The 21,893-nt window shown below is 37.1% G+C and overlaps 1 protein-coding gene across 2 annotated transcripts in view; it reads left to right on the forward strand.

Annotated features, from left to right (window-relative positions):
• The window catches only part of CACNA2D2 (calcium voltage-gated channel auxiliary subunit alpha2delta 2), a 681,501-nt gene that overhangs the window by 511,743 nt on the left and 147,865 nt on the right, over positions 1-21,893 (forward strand). For both annotated transcript variants that reach the window (XM_087954963.1, XM_087954964.1), the window contains exon 6: positions 7,582-7,720. In XM_087954963.1, coding sequence (XP_087811089.1) covers positions 7,582-7,720 — 139 coding nt within the window. The remainder of the gene's footprint in view (positions 1-7,581; positions 7,721-21,893) is intronic.

The following is a 21,893-nucleotide window of genomic DNA, read 5'->3' on the forward strand; positions in this document are numbered from 1 at the left end:
ACAACCTTTGCTGAGAATTCTGAAGGTTGAGGAGATATCTGGAGGGTGTCCATTTTGGGAGTCTGCTCTGATGACTACACCAATCTTGTTCCCATCCTGTCAGTAAAAAAAGGCTCTTGAGCATCCTCATGAAAAATTATTATTATACAATGCTTGCAAAACTGAGTAACACATACTTTCAATAATTAGCACAGCTTACAAATAAACAAACAAGTCGTTTCTGCCACCATTCAGCATTTCATCTAAATCTGGAGATTATATTATTTACTAAACTGGACATTGTGTGTGGACCATATAGTTTGATCTGCCAAGTGTCAAAATATTGTTTGTGCATTATATTACTTTACGACAATGATGAAGAGAAATAGCATGCTGTGAGCACAAATTTTCTATAGCCCCTTGCAAACTTTGTATGTAAGAGGCTATAGAATAATCCCTGGGATTTCAAACTGGATAGCTCCCCTCTCTGAAACACTGAAGAACTGCAGATTGGCACATCAGCGCTGCCCTACATTGCTAGCAAGATGCTTCATATCATCCAGGAGTTGTGGGCATTAGCTAGAATTCCAATAATCCTGTTTTAATATTGCTACTCATAAAGATTTCAATTTCATCCAGGTAAATTTTTACAGCAAGATTTAAAAGGTTCACTGGTGTTTCATTTCTTAGTTATTATATTGTGATATGAAATGAGAGCCCCTGGGTAAGATTCAATCTTGCAGCTGTTTTGTTAAGAAATGTCTACGCAGAATTAAGAATTTCCCCAAAAGAAATTCATAACAACTGCTGCTCATTGTTTTATTTGCCCTAGGACTTGGTTACTTTGTCAAAAGCCTTGTTGTTATACATACAAAGTAACTAAAATTATATCTATATTACCTATAATATCACCTGTAAATAGTGTCTATTTTCTTTTTCTTATTTTTTTTTATCAAAAAGGTTTCTTTCACTAAGGAGATTGTATCTATTAACAATTTTGAAATGTGCTCCAGTTTCAATATCATGGATAAAAGATTTCTGCTATGTATTCTCAGAATAAACAACATAACCCTAGGTCAAAACAAGCATCAATTTCAGATTACAAAGAAGTTTACAATCTAAAAGGATCCCCAAATAAATTAACTATAGTGAAGTAAAGTTGCTCATGTTGGGAACATATATTTTAAGATTCCTTACGGTAAGAAAGACTGATAGAAAGCAGAAATTTGATAGAAACCAAACACATCTCCAAAACAGCTGTCTCAATTTCTTGTGTTCTCTTACCTTCTTCACAATCTGCCTTTCTGAAAAAAGATCAAGATGGCTGAAATCTGGACTTCTGGTTTGAGCTTCTTCAGTGACGGACCGAAATACGCGATCATGCGCAGTTTCGATCCGTGCTCACCACCGCAGCACCCCGAGCTGGCTGGATTCGGGGCTAAGCCATCCCGTAGAGGTGGTGAAGAGGGAGGAGACTGCCAGCAGGGTTGAGGAGAGCCGCATCTCTCCTCCTCAGCTGGCCATTACTCCCTTTCCTGAAGGCGGTGGCAGCGGTGGTCAGAAATGGCTACCTCAAAGAAGAACTCGACCTGAAAAGAATGTGCAGGAGGAAGATCAGAAGAGAAAGTTTTGGTTGACCAGGTTGAACTGAAAAAGCAACAATGTAAGGTACCCTGGAATTTGAACTATAAAAAATAACATTGTTCCCAAAGAAGATTTTGAAGCAGCGAAGGAGAGAGGGAAGGGAAAGGATTTGGCTTTTTTTTCTTTCCTTCCTTATACTGACAGCTGAGAGATTTAAGTAAGAAATTGACAAAAAAACTTTGACATCAATAGGCATTTAAGCTGAAAATAAAATGTCAAAGGGATAATAAAGACTTTTGGATTCTCAAAAACCTTTAAAAGCAGGAAAGGAGAGAAAAGGAAAGAACAAACGGCAGGATCTGGAAAAATGGAGGAGACTGCCTGGAACTAAAAGGAAGTTACAGTGAAACTTTAACAAGATTCCTAAAAGATACATTATAACGGAAACTTTGTAACAAAATAATAGAAACCCAGGAAGAGAAAGTGGAAAAAAGAAGCAAGAAGAAACATCTTTGGATTATTTGGTGATTTTTGGATTTTTGGATTATTTGGTGATTTTTGGATTTTTGGCTATGGGATTTAAATGAGTAAAATCAATCGGGTGGTTGTTTAAAAGTTTTTTAAATGGTATCACTTTTGGAAGAACTGAAAATGGAACTTAAAAACAGAAAGAAGATGCACAAGAAGGAAGAGGTTCTTTTGGCTTTGTATTTCAATTTTTAGAAATTGAGATTTGGAACTATGAGAAACAACAAGAAATGCTTGTAGAACAAGAAGGTTGGGACAAAAAAGAAACCATCTTTAATGATCAAGTAATTCTATGTGTGTGGGGGGAGGAAAGGTAGGAAAGACAGTGAAAAGTTTAAGATTTGAAAAAACAACCAAAAAAAGAGAATAGTTTAAAAAATAATTACAATATTAGGAAGCAACAGAAGAGAGGTTTACAGAAGAGAGAATTAGAAGTAGAGAAACAAGGGTAAAAAGGGAAGGGAGAAGAAGAGGGGGAAGAAGGAAGGGAAAAGAAGTTATAAAAGACAGAAACAAGATATAGAGAAACAGGGAAAATGTATAAGGATTGAAAGTATAAGCCTATTTAGAGATAATGGGTGAAAATTTAATTGAAAAAGGGATTCTACATAAGATAATATTGTTATATTAGAAATAGAAATAATTTTAGAAAATATGAAATAATGTATGTTTAAAATGATGGATAAAATACTTATTGTAATGCAGTGGAATGTTTGTTAATAAATAAATGAAATAAAGAGAATGAGAGGATGAAATTAGGAAAGGATGGGAACATTTCAATTATTATTAATGATTTATAAAAATATAAGTGAAGAGAAATATGGAAAAAAAAAGAATTAATTATGGAAAGTTTATAAGTGTTCCCAAGGAAGTATGATATTCAATTGAAAAGAAATGTTAAAGACGTTAAGATTGTAACTAATATTAATGATAGAATTGAATTGGAATGGAATGAGTGTTTTATTTACTATTGTTTATATATATATATATATATATATATATATATATATATATATATATATATATATATATATATATATATATATATATATATATATACACATACATATACATATACATACACATACACATACACATACATATATGTGTGTGTTTTCGTAGATTTTCACGGGTACAGGTATATAGGTTCGTGCTTGCACTGGCACGAAGCCGAAAGCACCAGCCTGAGGATGGCAAGTGGGACCTCGCTGAAACATCGCCAAGATACTCTTAATCTTACCTAGACCTACGTATGTATGTATGTATGTATGTATGTATGTATGTATGGTATGCAGCTTTGTTCGGGTATTTTCCCATGTCATTATAGTTGTGCTTTTAAAGTTATAGCAACGTTTTGGCAGAATCTCATCTGCCATCATCAAGCTTCTGTATAATGTTCGTCTATGAGTCAGACTTTCACAGCCATTTCTGTCTGACTCACGGACGAACACTATACAGAAGCCTGATGATGGCAGGTGAGATTCTGCTGAAACATTGCTACAACTTTAAAAGCACAACTATAATGACGTGGGAAAATACCTGAACAAAGCTGAATACCATACATATAAATACCTGCGAAAACTTAAGAAAACACACATATATATACATATATATAAAGAACATAGTGTGTATTTTAAGAATTCAATTGGAAGTTATGTACTATATTGAATGTTATAATTCTAAAGGCATAAATTGAAGTTTAAGAGTTGAATGGATAAAATTAAAAGATATAAAGGTGCCATACTCCAATTAGTAACTATAGGGGAAAATTTGTTTAATGAGAAAAGATAATATGAAATTGAAACAGGACAGACAAAAGTATAAATATAATGATGAGAAAGACATTGAAACTTAGAAAAAGATATATAATTGAATTTAGATATGAGATAATTAAAAATAAAGCTGAGAAAACCAAGGGAGGGGAAAAATTATGGAGAAAATGTTAAAATAGTAATAAGATATGGAGTAGAACACAAAGATGAATATGAAATTGAGTTTGTGTCTGTATGGAGAAGTGATAACCCGGGATCATGCTATTCTCAAAAAAAGATCTTTTATTTGTATTATGTTTTTGTGAAAACTCCCCAAAAAAATATATTAAAAAAAAAGAAGATGGCTGAAATCAGATCATTTCTGTAAAGAGCATTTGGATCACAATTTGGATTTCCAGGGAGGAAGCGGTATATTCCAGAGAGAAGCCCAAAATAAGAAACTGCACAGTCCTAACTGGATGGAGCAGGAGGAAGTAGTTGCAGGATACCTGTAGTCTAGAATCTCTCAGGGTGTATCTGCTAGGTTAAAAGATTATACCTTTAGTCTGGCAAGATTCTATCTATTGGGTGTAAGCAAAAACATTTGGACTTAATTGGAATTCACAGGCTTATCTCTGGTCTAGGGCCTGATATATATAGTGGCTATTAATGTTCTAATCATTTAAATAATTTTTAAACTATTTTCTTAAACAAAATTAAGTATGGGTTAGGTTAATTCATTTCATTCTGTTGTTGCTGTGTATTTCCTGTTAATTAAATGCTAGCAAAGAAAGGTTTCGTCCTGCTATGCCTGGGTTTTTTGAATACTTTTCCCCACGCACCACTTCTTCTTCATCCAAGCAGATAGATTAAATCTGCTTCAAAGATGGTAGCAATGTTCTTTAACCAACAGGATGAAGGTTTCTCAGGTCTGAAATTCCAAATAAATATTTTCTGGGTTTCTCCCTCAAAAGAAAGCTAACTCTCCTTTTAAAGAGTAAACCAAGACTTCTTTCAGAAATCTCTCAGAAAGAGAGACAGAAAGTACAATGTCCCCTTCCAGCCTCAGCAGCAGAGAAGTTTGTCATCTCCCCCCCCCTCTCTCCCCCTCCTCTATGCCATAATTAAATATTGTTTGCAGTGCTTATTGACAGAGCAGTAAGCTCTACTGTATTTTAATTTGTTCTTTGATAGTTGCCTTTTGCTGCTAAATTGATTTTCAAGGGGTGGGGCTTTCCTGATTTAATTCCTGCCAAGGGAATTGAAAACTGAAAGGCAAGGAAAACAGATCTTGGGCAGGAGTTAGGAACTCAGACATATCTGCTTCAGTAAACTACCTCAACCTGATAGAGCATCTTAACAGCTACGCCATTCTCAGGCAGCTGTTGCCATGGAGTTGATTCAGGAGTGCTGAAGAATATACACATCTGAGTTTCCTAGCAACACACACACACACACACACACACCTGATAGAATGGAGAGATCATTGGATAGGAGATGCTGTCATTAGTGGTGCACTGTAATTGTTAAGAATGGGAGCTGTGAGATAGATGCCTCCTTTTCAAAAGAAAAGTCTGCAAGGGTGCAATACTGGCCACCCTGAATCACAATCTGCACTAAAATTTGGAGCCCATTTTGTTGGATTGTTTCAAGAAAACAATAAAATGAGAGGCAGAGGCTTTCATTCGGAACAGAAAGATGCTTTTAAAGAAATCCTACAAGGATCATACAATTTGCTACAAATTTTTAAAATTGTGGTTATATAAATCTGCATAGTAAATTATCTTATAGCAGTGTGAAGGTTTAAATCACCCTCAGATTTTAACCTGAAATCGATCAATATTGTGAGGTCCTTGGTGCTCTCTAAGCTTGGTTATTTTCTTGTAGATACTTCACTACTAAACTAGATAACAACATCAGTGCTAGTAAAGAGTGAGGTTTGCTTTCATTCTATATACTGGTGACTTGCCCTGTCAGCATCAATTGGAGTGGTCTTGGTGATTCTTTTATTGGGTTTTTTACGGTTAACTTGTTTATCTGAGGTGGCAATTCCTTAATTGGAGTATTGTTTGCTTCTTGATTGTTGATCTAATGTTAATCTTGATATTAATTGCTGCTTATATGGATGTTGATTGCTGGTGAGGAGGTATTTTGGTCTTTTTGTTTTCTTTGTGGCTTTTTTATTGTCTCTTTTGAATGATATATAGATGTTGTTTATCTCTGTGTGCCTGTTGACAACCAATTTGTCTGAGTGCCAGGCCTTCAGGAATTCTCTAGCAGTTTTAGACAAGGCTTGGTCTAGGATGCTCACAGTTTCCATGTATTGTGAAATTAAGGAGTATTTAATCATGTCTTCTGACTGCTAGCTAGTGTTTATGAATATGGTCTGTTAGTCTTCTGCCTGTTTGTCGTATATAGTGACTGTAGCAACATAGAAACTATCAACTCAGATAAACAAGCTAACAATAAACAGCAGCCCAATCAAGGAACCACCAAAACTACTCCCACCAACGCTGACAGGGTAACCTACTAATATATAAAATAAGAGCAAACCGTACTCCATACTAGCCCTGATTTTGTTAGTAATAAGACATCTGCAAAAAAAACAAGCAAGCTAGAGAGCACCAAGGATCCCACAGTTCAATCTGAGCTATAACTACCGGTATTTGCTTCTATCAGTATCAGTCAAGTAATATTATAAATGAATGATTGTACGGTAATATAATTGTAACCGGTATGATTGCAATTAGAAGTTACAGACTGGGATTAAACAATACAATCTCTGCTGAATCTTAAAATGTAATGAGTTTAACAGTTATAAACAGATTAAATGTTATAATATTATGTTAGGAAAAGCTCCACATGTAGATATGCATAAAGCTATTTATAAGACTATGTCAAAAATGTTAATTCAAAAGATCATTTCTATATCAGAGTGCTTGGGTATACACCCAAGCTTGGGTATATATGGACATATGGACATGTACACACTATGCAGACAGTACAGTTGTTAGATTTTATTTATTTATGTATTTATGTATTTATGTATTTATGTATTTATTTATTTATTTATTTATTTATTTATTTATTTATTTGATTTGATTTGCCAATTGTTTACAAGATAATAAGTATAAGTGTATACATGGTTGTGAATACATGAAATGGGTACATATAAGAAAAAATAAAAGAATAAGAGAAACAATAGGACAGGGACGGTAGGCACGTTGGTGCGCTTATGCACGCCCCCTACAGACCTCTTAGGAAAGGGGTGAGGTCAATAGTAGACAGTCTAAGGTTAAAGTTTTTGGGGTTTGGGGAAGAACATTACTTGAACATTACTTGTAGCTGAATGCTCAAATTGGCTACTGATAGCATATCAGCAGATGAGGTGTCCCCAGCTTGCTTCCTGTTTAGGACCTCCAAAGGCCATTGATCACTTTTTAAGGTAAGAACTTGGTGGTTCCTCTTTCTTGGATGTTCCAAAGGTTTTGAAGTTCTGAACTGAAGAAGTTTCTTGGATGAAAATGTTTTCAAAGGGAAAAAAACAAAGTAAGTTCAGTTGCCTTTTGGAAAAAGCACCTTTGGAGCAACCATGACTCGGATGATTCAGAATTTCCATATACATTTTTTCTTGGGGCCTGTTCAATGGCAAAATCCATTGCCATACCCTCTTTGGGTTATTATCACCATTTTCCTGACTTGATTTTTTTTATGATATGTGTCCTTTTTTTCCCCCTAGGATGACCCAGAAGGGGAAGAGGTTGAAAGAGAGAAATCTAATTCCTTGAAGTTGGAATTCACGGATGATGATAACTTCAAAACCAAAGTTAATTACTCATATGCAGCTGTACAGATACCTACAGACATCTACAAAGGCTGTAAGTTCTTTCTTATTGCAGAACTCTTGATATTAAGACCAGAGACCATGTCCTATATGTTCATTTAAAAAAATAATATATGACATAGACAAAAGAATTGGATTAATTTCCCCTTGCATGTACATATCCTTATAGAAAAGTTACTAAAAACAAACAAAAAATGGCTTATTCTATGCTTGAGTTGTCTGGGACTGATTCTTAGCCAGTTCTTTCTAACATTCTAATGTCAATTGGCTGCATGTGGGTACTCTATTACCTGAATGTATAAATGTGCTACAAGAAAATGACTGTTGCTTTATTACAGGAAGATATTATATTAGCCTTTCCCAACCTGATATTTTTCTGATGTGTGAAAGGATAATTCTAACATACCAGATCATCTGGGATTATGAGGAACAGAATCAGGTATAACTAAAAGTTGGGGAAAGCTGAACTGGTCTTGAATAATATGGAAAAATTGTAGATGAGTAATATCTCAAGAACCCCGTGAATTATAAAAACTATTTGGAGTTATGGCTAATGTTTATAAACTAAAGACCTAGAAAGCGAAGTTACCCTCGGGTTAAAAATCTAGATGAAAAAAATGGAATGAGGTTTCTATAGCACCAGGGGTTAAATATGTAAGGAAGAAGATGAACATCTTTGTCCCCACGTGCTGATTAAACTTCTGTTTGATTGCTGTGAACTCTGTGTGTCAAGCCTTCATCAGCTTCAGCACTTTATGAATGTACAGGATCACAAAGTCACAACTTTCTATTACAATTTAGAAATGTTACAGCATCTCTGAAAAATAATAGGATGTAAAGGGAAATATTTAAAAGTCCATCCTCAAGCTACAATTTGGCATCAATTTCAGGCACACTGAGAGCCACTCAAATTGTAGACTGATAGAATGCGGGTGGGAAGGGACTTTGGAAGTCATATAGTTCCATCCCCCGCCCAGTGTAGACTGGAGATTGGTTGTGGATTTCACTCAGAAATTGAATGTGTATATCAGTAGTCTCATAAAAACTAATTACATCCAACCTTGGTATGTATCTTTTAACAAAAAAGAATATTGATGATGCATTGATACTTTGCTGTTACAAAGAATACATTGATTTCTGCACTGATTTGAGTACATGTCATGGAATCAGGATTGGATAGATCCTCTATTTAGTGCAGAATTAGACCTCTGACAAAGGTGAGAGGCAGTTTAGTATTGTGTTTAAAGTGCTGGCCTAGAACCAGGAGACGTGAGTTCTGGTCCCACCTTAGGCATGAGACCTGGCTTGGTGACCTTGAGCAGTCACTCTCTCACAGCCCAACTCACCTCACAGGATTGTTGTGGGGATAATAGGGGGAGAAAGAAGTATTTAGTACATTCACTGCTTTGAATTACTTATAAAATAATAAAGGCAGGATTTTTTAAAAAAAATCTAAAAAAATAAATAACAATAAAATAAAAAGTGAATTCACTACATCATTGTCAATGATGTAGAGCCTCCTTCTGATATCTAGGTTAAACCTGCTCACTTGTAGTTTTAACCCATCATTCTGGTTCTGACTTCTGAGGCAATAGAAAATAAGTTCATTCCCTCTTTTATGTCAAAAAATTTCAGTTATTTGAAGACTGTTGTCATATCTCCTTTCAGTCACCCTTGCTGCAGGCCAAACATCCGTTAACCATTCTTAAATCCATTAACCATTCTCCTGAGGGCTTCATCATCCTGACTGCCCTCCTCTGAATTTTCTCCAATTTTTCATTGTCCTTTTGAACTATGATTGCTGTCATAAGGTTCTGGGTGGAAACAGCCCTGGATGGGACACAGGCACTTCTTATGATGAGCAGCTAAATTGATTAGAAAATAAACTTTGCTTATGAAGTGAGCAGTGAACTTGCCTATTAACTGTCCAATTCCCAACTGTCCAGTAACCCAGAGTGAGGTTAGTTGTCCTGCACCAAAGCCACCTATTGGGTTTTTTTTACTATCAGTTGTATCTCTTTTGTGATAGCCTGTAAGTTTGGCCAGATCAGCTGCTTGATCCTCCTTGAGAGTTAGCACTGGTCTTCCTTTTCCTTGTAAAGTTCCATTCCTTTGCTGAATCTTCTCATTGCACGTAGCAAAGAGTGGCTTTCACCTGAGCAACTTTCCAAATAATGATTTCTGACTGTTTCAAAGTGGAATCGCCATGCTGATTAAAAGGGACACAGCCATGTTCTTGAGTACTGTATTGAAAATGCTTCTCCTGCGAGTTAGAGAACTGAATCTGATGGGCTGTCGCAATGTGTGTTTCCATCACTTTGTTACTCTGCATCTCAGGCAACTTTGCCCTCGCTTCTCACTCCCTCTGAATTTTGCTTCTTTTCATGAAATGAAAGACGGGAAGTTTGTACATGCTCAGTCACAGAAGAGTTGGCTATATGCATAATTTGCACTACAGGCTATCTAATTTCTATTTGGCGCACTATTGGTTTGTGCATTGCTTGTATTGTATTTCTGTCCAATGCTATTACACATGAGTGTATTTGTGTAGGGTAATTGTGAAGTAATTGGCTTACCACAGCAGAACTAATAAACTACAGTTCCTGAACCAGATGAATTCTACAAAGGAAAGGGGAAAAATAATGACAAATTCAGCCAACCATGATTGCAACTTTTCCTGCACGCAGTTTCAATCGCAGGGGCATTTTTAATGTATGCAGTATTAATCCATAGGGAGGAGGTATATCTGCATCCGCCTCTTTGAAGTGATGCATTTCTCCCTCCCACCCTTTCTAGCCTCTCGGGGAAATTGTGGATGTCCCAGGCTCATCTGCCATGGATAAGTATGAAAAAGAGATATGATTTCAAATATCTGCACTAGCGATAGAAGGAAAGAACTTTATTCCGACCTTGCTAATCCAGAAGGGCTATTCCTGGTGTAAACGCTTCCAACAGATTTGCAATTTTATGGGATTAAACTCTGCATGTTTTCAAAAGCTCTTGCCATTGCTGCCTGCTTAAAGTTCGATTGCTGTCCTGCCTCTGCATGCCACTGGCTTATCAGTGGGTGGAGAACTTATTCCTTCTGGTCAGTTCCAGAACAGCCCTAACCTAACTGAGGATTTTTGCTGAGAAAATTAATTTGTTGTTATCCCCCAAGATATTATTTCTCTTTTGCTGTAGGAAGGTAGGATGGAACAAATATTCTTTAGCTTTCCTAGACTAGATAGTAACTGGGAGCTCATGAAGGCGTATTTTATCTTTTTTACCAAGAAAAGGATGCTCCTTGAATGTGTCCCAAAATATGCAGTATTTTTCCAATGCATTGTTTACATTTCTTAATGTTTATTCTGCACAACATGGTTGGAAAAGGACATGACCACAAAAGCAGGGTCCAATCCTCTTTTTAATCTCTCCTACAAGATTACCATTTATTTATTGACATTAACAAAAATTAAGCAAAGATGTTGCCTAATTCCAGGTATCGGCCAAAGATCCAGTGGTATTAGTGACGCCCTGGAATGGGTTCGCCCCGAGAGAGGGGCCCGCGCCTTGGAAAGCGTCGCGGTTCTGGCGGTGTCCGGTGAGCTCTCGCTGGCCCTTGAAAAAAATAGTGAGGAAAGCAAGCAGTCCTGCAGCTTCTAGAGAAGTCATGTCATTCTCCTACTGTTTGGTAAGGGGCCACTCTTTGCTGCTGTTTACTTATGTTGACCATCCTACATAAGAGGCTATAGCCCTTTCTCGTGGCCCTTAGCTCCCACATGAGTCAGAGCACAGTTACTTGATTATGAATCTGCATTGCCAGTCTTTGAATTCAGCCATAATACAGGTAAATGGAGCAACCGAGAGCAAAGGATCATTATGCACGAAGTATTAGCAGGCTAGTATAGGCTTCTCCCCATGTGGGACATACAAGATTTTCTATATACAATGCCCACTGTGCCTTCCTTTCATGCTATTCAGGGGAGAATATACCACGTGCTGGAAATATAACTCTTGGCCTCCCTTTAGTGGCAGCTTGGAGGATCAAGATTGTTAAATCTCTGACACCTGCAAGCTTTAAGACTTTAATATGGTTTTTAAAATTCTCTATTAAATCACTTAGGAGTTTAATCAAAAGTGACACAGAAGCTTAACTTTTACTGCCTTTCAGAGCCAGACTGTAAGCATAGAAAGGCGGATTTTCTTTTAAATGCAAGTTAATATCATTGTGTAGAGAGGCTAATTCTGCCCAACTTAAGGGCAATTGGTAGAGACGTGGCACTAACCTTGCCTAGCTAACTGTCCCCTAATACAGAGATGCTCTTCCTCAACCCAATGCCCTCCAGAACCTAGATTAGAACTCCCATAATTTCTTTCTAACATTATAAGTGTCGATGATAGCAAATCAAAGAACCTGCTAACTTGAAATTACGGAGGATGTATTCAATCATTTGGCAAGCACCAAATTGAGGAAAGGCTGTTCTTGGTGTTTGGCATCACTTAAAAATGATGGAACCCCATGTAGACTAATTCATTGGTATTTATTGATTCTCTGAAACAAATAATTCAGGTAGGCAGCAATCCCACACATTCAAATATATACCTACAGACACATGATCCTTGGAATCCATCTGCTGAATTGTCAGACTGGATAACATAGTACAACTTAATGTTATCCTTTTTAATGACATTTTCTGAGATACACCTACAGGGGCTTGTTACAGGCACAAATGGAGAACTATATCAGTGGAGTGATTTCATTGCATTGGCACCAGTGGATTAAATGTGGTGATTAATTTTATTATCATCCTTGCTTAGACCAAGCTACTAATGAAGCAAATCATGAAGCTGCCTATTATGTGCATGTGAACCTTTAGTCATTTCTTTCTTTTCATGTTTTTGGGTTTCTAGTAAGATCCAAACTCTTTCATTAATTGATAGGTGGGATGCAGAATAAAAAAGATCCATTACTCTAAAGGAGAGGTGCTACTATTACTCAATCTTTGCCACAGTAAAGAATTGTCAGAGGAATACAGCATCTACAAGGATTCGTTGTTGATGCTCTGTTCTTCTGCTCTGAATCTCAAGGTCCCACCACAAAAGTTGTAATAATAGCAATTCCTCATGCATAAAAGTATATTGTGCTTCATAAGACACTTATAGCAATAATGCTGGTTCTGAGAAGCACACAGCCAATGCACTGGGGAATCCTGGAATATAAACTTAGGAAATGAACGAGAAAATTAAGTTAGAAAATATAATTGAGGAAATCAAAGAAAAATTGGAGTCTGTTTTGTGCATTCCTCTGAATAATAACCCAGAACTCACTTTTATTTACTCACTGTCATAATTTCAAGGCGTGCTTTGTGTACAAACTGGAAATGTGCCTACGATAAGACAAATGGAGGATATCACAGCTTACAACAGTTTTAGGGCAACAAATCTGGGTAATGTCAAAGAATGCCTTCTGGGAGAAGAAGAAATAATCTTGTAATAAGAGGGGTGCGTGGGCTTCATTTTAAAAAAGAAATCAAACAAGACAATGTGTTTTGAAGTAGGGAAAGTTCACGTTTTTTAAAAAACAATTATCTGAACAGTTAAGCCTCTGAGGAGGTCACTAGCTATGTGTGCTTTGTGGATTTTCTTGCCTAAGAGCAACAACAAGCTATGCCTGCAGCATTTTTGTTCCTGTGTGGGAAGCAGGGATTGCAGAAATGAATTTCCATGCTTTGTTTCATAAGCAAAACCAAGAACTATTAGGATGGGAGACTGAGATGCTCTAGCAAGGCAGGCCCCTCTTTAAAGCTATATTTTAGCATCAGGAAATTTCTCCTTAGTCCTAGGTTGCTTCTCTCTCCTTGATTAGTTTCCACCCATTCTTGTCCTACTCTCAGGTGCTTTGGAGAATAGCTTGACTCCCTCTTATCTATATCAACTATATCAACTGTAGTATTGTTAAGTATCCTTTTGTTATTGTATTGCTAAGTAAGTTAAATATTGTTTCTTAGGGTCGCCCCAAACAGCAAGACGGATGGTATATGAATTTAACAAATAAATATATATAAATAAATTTAGACAGGCTCGTGACTTGGCTTTGTTCTGGAAAGAGTTTTAAGCAGAAGGATTTGGAAATGAGCAGTGAAAAATGACAAATATTTTGTTGGAGCTCATCTCTCACTTTTCGTACATCTGACAAGTGCATTTAAGAGGAAGAGGAAAAAGTGAGTAATTTGCAATTTTTTTTTTCAAAAATGAAAAGCTACAGTGCTTGTAAAAAACATCAGTAATTATTATTATCTATATTCCACGGCAACTAAATTATATGATTAAGTATTTTCCAAAAGAGAATCGGCTAAAGTAAAACTAAAAGTTAACAAACTTGGCAAAGTATTTTTGCATTTTTAAAAGAGCATTACAACATGTTACAGTGACTTGATAAGAAGTGATAGGAAAATAATCATCGACATACCTTACACATATTTTGTGACCTTGGATAATATGGTGGTCTAAAAATACAATAAATAAATAAAGATGATTAATAAATAAAGAATAAATAAATAACTCTGCATGCATCTACATGTTTATGTATGCACATAAGAGCGGTAAGCACAATAAATATACACATAGATGTTCTTTATTTCATAATCAAATGGCAACTTTAAAAAGTGAAGAAGATATCACAAAGCAGGCATTGTGGAGTATTTTATCAAGAACCAATAGATAAATCAAGGTAGTTTATATGCTTAGTTGCAATTAATCATGGAATGTGCATGCAAAGGCATATCAGCTCTGGAGGAAATAGATATTAGCTTCTGCAACTAAATTAGCACAAAGCAAATAAAGTCTACAATTCCATATCATCATCTTACTTGGGAGTAATTCCAAATGAATCCTAATATTTAGTTCTTACTAAGTAAGATTAGGACAAAAAACCAGAGGTTCACCAAATTACATGAGAGGCAGAGAAAGCTCTACCTTTGCTTCCATCTAGTGTCAATCTGGATTGTTGTACTTGAAAATGGCTAGTGGAAAGTCTTTGCTGCATGTAGTTTGAGATAGGAATAAAAAATAGCCATTTCTATTATAAAAGATTCTCAGTTCTCAATCAGCTGATCCCACTCTACACAGAATTCTGTATCATTTACCCTAGTATGAAAGTTAAACAAATATTAAATGTTATTGTAAGGCAGAGGTTCCCAACCTTTTTTTCGCCCCGCACCCCTAAAGAAATTTCACTCGAACCTCGCACCCCCTGAAATTTAGACTTTAGGAACTACTGAACGCGTTAAATATATGGTAGGATTGAATCTTTTCAGCTATGTATGTGACGGCCACTAAATAACGATACTTAACTCTAAAATGAAAACAAAGTTAATCCATTGCATAATAAATAAAAATGCCAACATATAGCCAATATCCTATTATTTACCTGGACTTTTCTCACACCCCCTGGAATATCGTCTCGCACCCCCAGGGTGTGGGAGCACCCCAAGTTGGGAACCCCTGTTGTAAGGGCTTTGTTCTTATTGTTCTCTTCAATCATGTCCAATTCTGTGAGACTGCATAGACTAGTCCCTCTAATTGTCTTGTCAAGGTTTTTCAGATGTGGTTTACCATTGCTTCTTTCCCATAGCTGTGAGATAGTGACTTGCCCAAGGTCATCCAGGTGGCTTTGTGCTTAAAATGGAATTGGAACTCCAAGTCTCCCGGTTTCTAGCCTGATGCCTGCCTTAATCACTACACCAAACTGATTGTCATTGTCAGTATACCATTTCTTGCATAAGTGTGAAGCCTGTTCACATTATGACAAGTACCAGTGTGCTTTCTAGGTTGAGAAAAATCAACCTTAATAGTTTCAAATCACCCAACAGTACCAGATATATAAAATACAAAATCTGCAGTTGAAAATAGTAGCGTAATGGCATAGAACTAATACATTAGGACTAAAATAGTCTCCAATAAAAGGAATACTATCAGCAATAAAATCACTAAACCATTTAAAGAAGAGAGCTTTCAATCTCGCTCTGAAAAAAATTAAATTTTAAAATGCTTGGCGTTTTGAAGAAAACACTGAACTCTAGATGGAACTGAAAAAAGCACTGTGATTCAGCCACTGATCACAAACACAAGCAAGAAAATGAACAGTAGATCTCTTGTTCATGGAAATGTGCACCCAGTAGCCAGAGCTTAGTATTTCGCATTGCTACCACTCCCACCCTCAATACACAAAATGCTGGACTTCTATTCCAGGCAATTGCACCACTCCATTCTTCTTAGCCATGAAATAGTAATGAAAAGGACTCTTCACTTGCCCATTACATAATGTGTCATCCCCCGCTGAAGGCCTGGCTAGCTTGGAAGCCCAATGAACTTGTCTTCAATAAAAGTGAAGTGAGCAAAGTGAGATCTAGTAAACCCAGGTTAGAACAGAGGGAGGGTCCAGGGGTGGGATTCTACCAGTTCGCACCTATTCGCTAGAACCAGTTGTTAACATTCTAAGCAGTTCGGAGAACCGGTTGTTAAAAGAAATTACTGGCCTAATCCTGTAAGGAAGGCAGGAAGGAAACATTCTGGTGTTGCTTACAGAAACTGCCTCTCCGTTAACCCTTATTACATTCTTGGCAGGACTAGGCTTTCTGTCTCAGGAACTTCTCTGGAGTTATTTTTCCCTCCTTTGCTGGTACTTTGCTTGTGTGGAGTGACCATTTAAAGTTACAATGGCACTGAAAAAAGTGACTTATGACCATTTTTCACACTTACAATTGTTGCAGCATCCCCACAGTCATGAGAGGCCAGGCGAGGAGATGCGTGCCTCGATGTAAGTGATACTGAGTTGGCCAAACTCAGCCAATAACATGAGTCATGTCCACCCAGTCACATGACCACCAAGCCACGCCCACCACCTAAGCCACACCCACAGAACCGGTTGTTAAACATTTGAATCCCACCCCTGGGAGGGTCTCCTGAAAGATTTGCCATGGCCACCAAGATTTCTTTATTTATCAGGCTAAACCAAGAAAGAAGAGGAGGGAAATATAAGCCTAAGCGCTCTAGGTTCTATAGTAGCCAGTTTTATCAGTTAGTAGGAGAGAGTGGTTGGATCTTCCCTATCCATTTGGCGTTAGTTAGCCCAGGCATGAAAAGTTGTAATCTCATACACGTGGAGGATACCGCTTTGGGAAGTCTGCCATTCAAATGAGAAATGAATCAGGACTTAGTAACAATATTATTATACATCAAAAATTGAAAATAAATTTAAAAGACATCTCTATCAAGCTAGATGCTTGCTCACAAGCAAAAATGCAGATTCTAGTGGCAGAGCTTGCCTGTTAAACTAAGCTGTGTTTTAAATCGGAATCAGTCAGAATTGATTGTGTCCGCCATAAGCCATGATTTACAAATCATAATGGCTAGATATATTTAACAAGCTAAGGCAAACCCAGTTAAATAAGATCTTGGCTTAGTGCAGAATTCAAAGCCTGTCACTGGGTCTTTTTTCCATTCTAGAGGAAAAAGATTCGAACGGCCTCCATTATTTTCAACAAGGCTTATATTTCTAAAAGCATTGTCTATGTTAAACTACTGAAGCTACAAAATGCCTGCTATGAATTTTCTGTATTTTGCCAAAAATGCATTTCAAAAGGAGTGGGAACACACTGCTTGTCTTTCAAAATCCAATGTTTGCCCCTTAACATTCAAGCACTGTAAACCATAACTGTTTAGAAAATTGAAAAGTCCTTGGAACTAACCCCCTAGAAAGTTTAATTAAGATTGATCGTGTAGTTTTGGAGATATTAAATGTTTTAGCCCCTATTATATTCTTGATGCAACCTTAATTATTCTGGTGCTATCATGCCTGAATAATAATGTGAAATTTATACATTTTTGAAGGCAAGACATTTTGAATGGTAGAGCTTATAAAAACAGCCCTTTTCCCCTTTTTGGGGGGTGAGAGGGAGATAAAATTGAAAAGTACAGAATTTGATTAACACCCATTATGGAGAACTGCATATGTAAATTATTATATTTCAGAATGGTCATTGGCATGTATTTAGGGCAGTATTGAATTTCCTCAGGGAAGCAAATTTTCCTTTCTAACCGGCTGAATTGCAGCTTATTAGCTTCTGCTTGCAGCAATTTAGAATTCTTTCCATTACTGCTTTTTGTTCTCCATTTGCCTCTCCCTGGGATTCTTGTTTCCCAAGTGGCTTGTACTAAATGCAGTGACCTTACAGCATGGTGAGTTTAATGCCACTGAGTTTAGTGCCACTGAGGGAAAATGAAACCATTTTTTTTTTAACCTTCCTTTTTCATGGAGGTGGTAAAGGGAAATTTTCTCCATAGTTAAGATAACTGGGTCCACACTTCATGCTGGGCTGTTATGCATGACATCTATTGCCCAGATTTGCAAAATATCACAGCAAAGCAGGGAGCCTTGACTTTGATGCATTAGCAACTTCTGCACAGTGTCTAGGAACTTCTAAATCACTCCTCACAAATAGCTAAAACAGAGCCCTGGTAAAAAGCATAGCAAATGCTCCTTCCAGTTCAGGTTCCTATAGACATGTTATGCTCTTCTCTCAATCACGCTGAGATAATCTATTACCTTCCACACATACCCTGAAAGCTGCTTGAGAACTGGGTTGCTAACCTGAAAACATTAAGTTTATAGGGACCATCGCATGTGTTTGCAGAGAAACTCTAGATGGTGAGGAGCCCTTCTTCATTAAAATTCATCTTTTTCCAGAATGAAGGGTTCACTTTCAGGGCTGGGCTGGGTTGGCCTTTTTTTCAGCACCAAGGATAGCCCCCCCTTTTAACTCAGTTTTTCTCTTTGCAAAATTGGGTTATTTCTCAACAATTAGCGAGAGGAGCGTCATTTGAACTAGTGAATTCAGCAGATATTTCAGTTCTTCTACTTTTCTGTTTCTTCAACCATAACACTGAAGACAGACTTTGGAAATATCCTACATTAAAAATATTACAGTACCGTAACCTTGGGATTTCTCATTCACATCTTCTTTATATTGCCTTTGCAATATGTCATATTAGAACTAGAGGATTTGGAACAAAAGCTTGTATTCACTGCTGCTCATCTTGACACAATTGGGTTTACTGGCTGGAAGAAAAGTTGGTTTTCATATACATATAATAAAGTTGGGAAGGATCTTTCTTTCACCTACATCTTGCCCATGTGCCATACTATTTGGGATCTATTAAATGTCCTCTTGGTATGTTATACAATAGCACTAGAGAAATTATTTCTTTGTCCAGTAGCAGTTTTTATCTCACTGGCTCATGGTTTCATATCATTTCCCTAATTCATATACTTCATTGAAAATTGGGTGTGTAAGACTCCATTTAAGAGTTGAACTTTAATAAACATTTAAAAGTTAAAATATTTTATCATGTTACTTTTGAGATGACAAAAAGAAAAGAAAACATTGGTTAAACTTGTTTGTAGCAAAATCGTTCACTATATTTTTCCAACTCTTTTTTGTCCTTGCAAACAATCGTTGCTTCAACAAGATCTATGCATCACTTCTCAAGTTTCTTGTTCTTTAAATTTCTCACTTCTCCTTCTTTCAGGATTTTATTAATTGCAACCAGCCACAATTTTCTCAGTTTTGCCCTTCTTCTCGACATTTCCTCTTTATAAGTTTGTTTTGATCCACGTTAATTTTCTCTATATGATCAAACCATTTCCGCATACTTCTTTCCTAATAGTCACTCTTTTTTACATAATCCTTGGCATCCATTTATTCTTGGCCCAATCTCATCCTGCTTTACTGCACCCCACTCCTGCCACAATCCCCTTACATGTATGTCTCTCTTGATTTACCCAACCCTCTTTTTCGTAGCACAAAATAGCCATGTGCTTATACGCAATCCTTTTCTGCGGATCACATGTCACCCAGTATCTTTCTTCCAGCATTTCTACACCTTGACGTTTCATTTCCCCATTGTTAGTAAACTGTATACAAAGGTATACTGTATACATTAATTCATCTAATTATTCTAATTTTAGGTCAAGTATATGTAACCTGCTATCCTTGATAAAATTTTCTCTCTCAAAAAAGATCTCTCATTTCAATTCCATCCCAAAATATTTAATCACTTTTATATTTCATTCCAAACTCTACTGGGGTCTTTTTGTTTAGCCCTCTTCACTCACTTCTAAAACATTTTTATTATTATTTATAACAAAACCAGTCTGCATTTTTTTTGCCTCTTTCAGTCTCTACCATTCCTTTTTCAGTTTGACTACATTCTTTCCAATCATCTTTTTAATCTCTCTGCAGATTATACAATAACTTTCTCTCATCACATTTTTTGCAGCAATCATTATGTTGTAATGCAAAAAAGAAGATGAGAGATAAGTAAATACTTGAAATGGACTTTTTAAAGCAGATACTAAGCAAATAGTCACAATTTTATTCATTTATAGGTCTACAAATCACCCAGTCAGTTTTAATGTGCTTCCTTTCTTCTTGTTTTCACATATTCAACATATTTTCCTCTCCGATCGCATTCATTCAGTTACTATTTTTCTCCAAAACTTCATCCCTGTTTTTTCCATCATCACCATTCACTGGAGTGTAAAAAAATACAACAATAACCAGATATGAATTCACACCCACAACAAACTAAATGACAGTAATTAATTTTTTTGCTGACATTGTAGCCTTTCTTTCATAATTAAGCCTAAACCTTCGTTTCCCTGCAGGATTCATCAGTTCCATTTCACAAAATCAGACAAACTTAATTCAGACTTGTTGCATTTATTTACGCCTCTGGTTATTTTTACAAACAAATATATCTGATTTTCTTCATTTCATGTGATTTATTCCACTTGCTTTCAAGTCAAAATCTCTTGTATAAGATTGTTCTTGTCAGATACTCTCACAAATACTTACTCCTGCCTCTTGGCTTTGGTCAACTGAGACTTTCACATAACACTTTTTAGTAATATTATTTGATAAGTAGAGAAATTCTAGGTATGGTTTTATATATATATATATATATTCCTAAAATAATTTTTGCTGTTGTGGGTTTGTAAGGTAACTAGTAGAATTAATGATTCATTAATAGTAAAACGGATGAAGCATAATCACAGACTTTTTTAAAAATCAAGTACCGTATTTGCCGGCGTATAAGACGACTTTTTGCCCTGAAAAACATGCCTCCAATTGGGGGTCGTCTTATATGCCGGGTCGCTTATACGCCGGCAAATAGTAATTGGGAAGCACTGCGGCTGCCAGCGGCTGAGGCACTTTTGCGCACCGTGGAAATGAATCCGTGAAGCCGAAAGGAGCAGCCAGCCTTCTCCCAGCTCCCAAGGAAGCGAGGCTCGCACCGCCCGAGCTCCGCTGAGGTATCCGGCTGGGGCTGTCAGGAGTTGTTACCGCTGGCGCGGCTCCGCGCAGCTCCAGTCCCGCATTGCCTCGGGAAGGAAAGGCAAAACCAGGAGCCGCTGCTGCCATTGCAAAGCGCCGCTGCGGCTCTTCCTTTTGCCTTTCCTTCCCGAGGCAACGCGGACTGGAGCCACGCGAGCCATGCCAGCGGTAACAACTCCTGACAGCCCCAGCCGGATACCTCAGGGAGCCCGGCGGTGCGAGCCTCGCTTCATGGGAGCTGGGAGAAGGCTGGCTGCTCCTTTCAGCTTCACGGGATTCGCTTCCACGGTGCACAAAAGTGCCTCAAAAAGAAAGTGCAAAAGTGGAAGGCGTGCGGAAGAGGGGCGAGTATATAACAAACTATATTTTGAGTGGAAATGCTGGGGGGTCGTCTTATACGCCGGGTCGTCTTATACGCCGGCATATACGGTATATAATATTATGTTTTTGTATTGCCTGGATCTGTAACCTGTAATAAATAAAATTGACTTGACTTTTAGTAACACAGAGAAGATTTATACTTACTTAGAAGCAGCTGCCATTTGCACTACTCCCGATTAATAGTAAGGCCAATCTTAAGTTTGTTTCTGCACATTTTGAGCAGTATATCACAAGCACAGTAAAAACCAATTTCCCTTCAAGCCTATTTTTGCTTTTCTGTACAAGCATATTGTTGCTTGCATCCCATTCACTAAGAGGTACATGTCATATAGTGAAAGATACTGCATCTCTTTTAGACACAAATCTCTTATTTTCATTTTTACTGTTAGGTGCCTTGAGCTGCCTGGCTTGCAGAGGAAGTTTAACAAGTGGGATATAAATTCAAAA

This window comes from Notechis scutatus, chromosome 2 (genome assembly GCF_049901735.1).
Source record: "Notechis scutatus isolate UNSWTSFEM ecotype Mainland chromosome 2, rNotScu1.2, whole genome shotgun sequence".
Lineage (NCBI taxonomy): Eukaryota > Metazoa > Chordata > Lepidosauria > Squamata > Elapidae > Notechis > Notechis scutatus.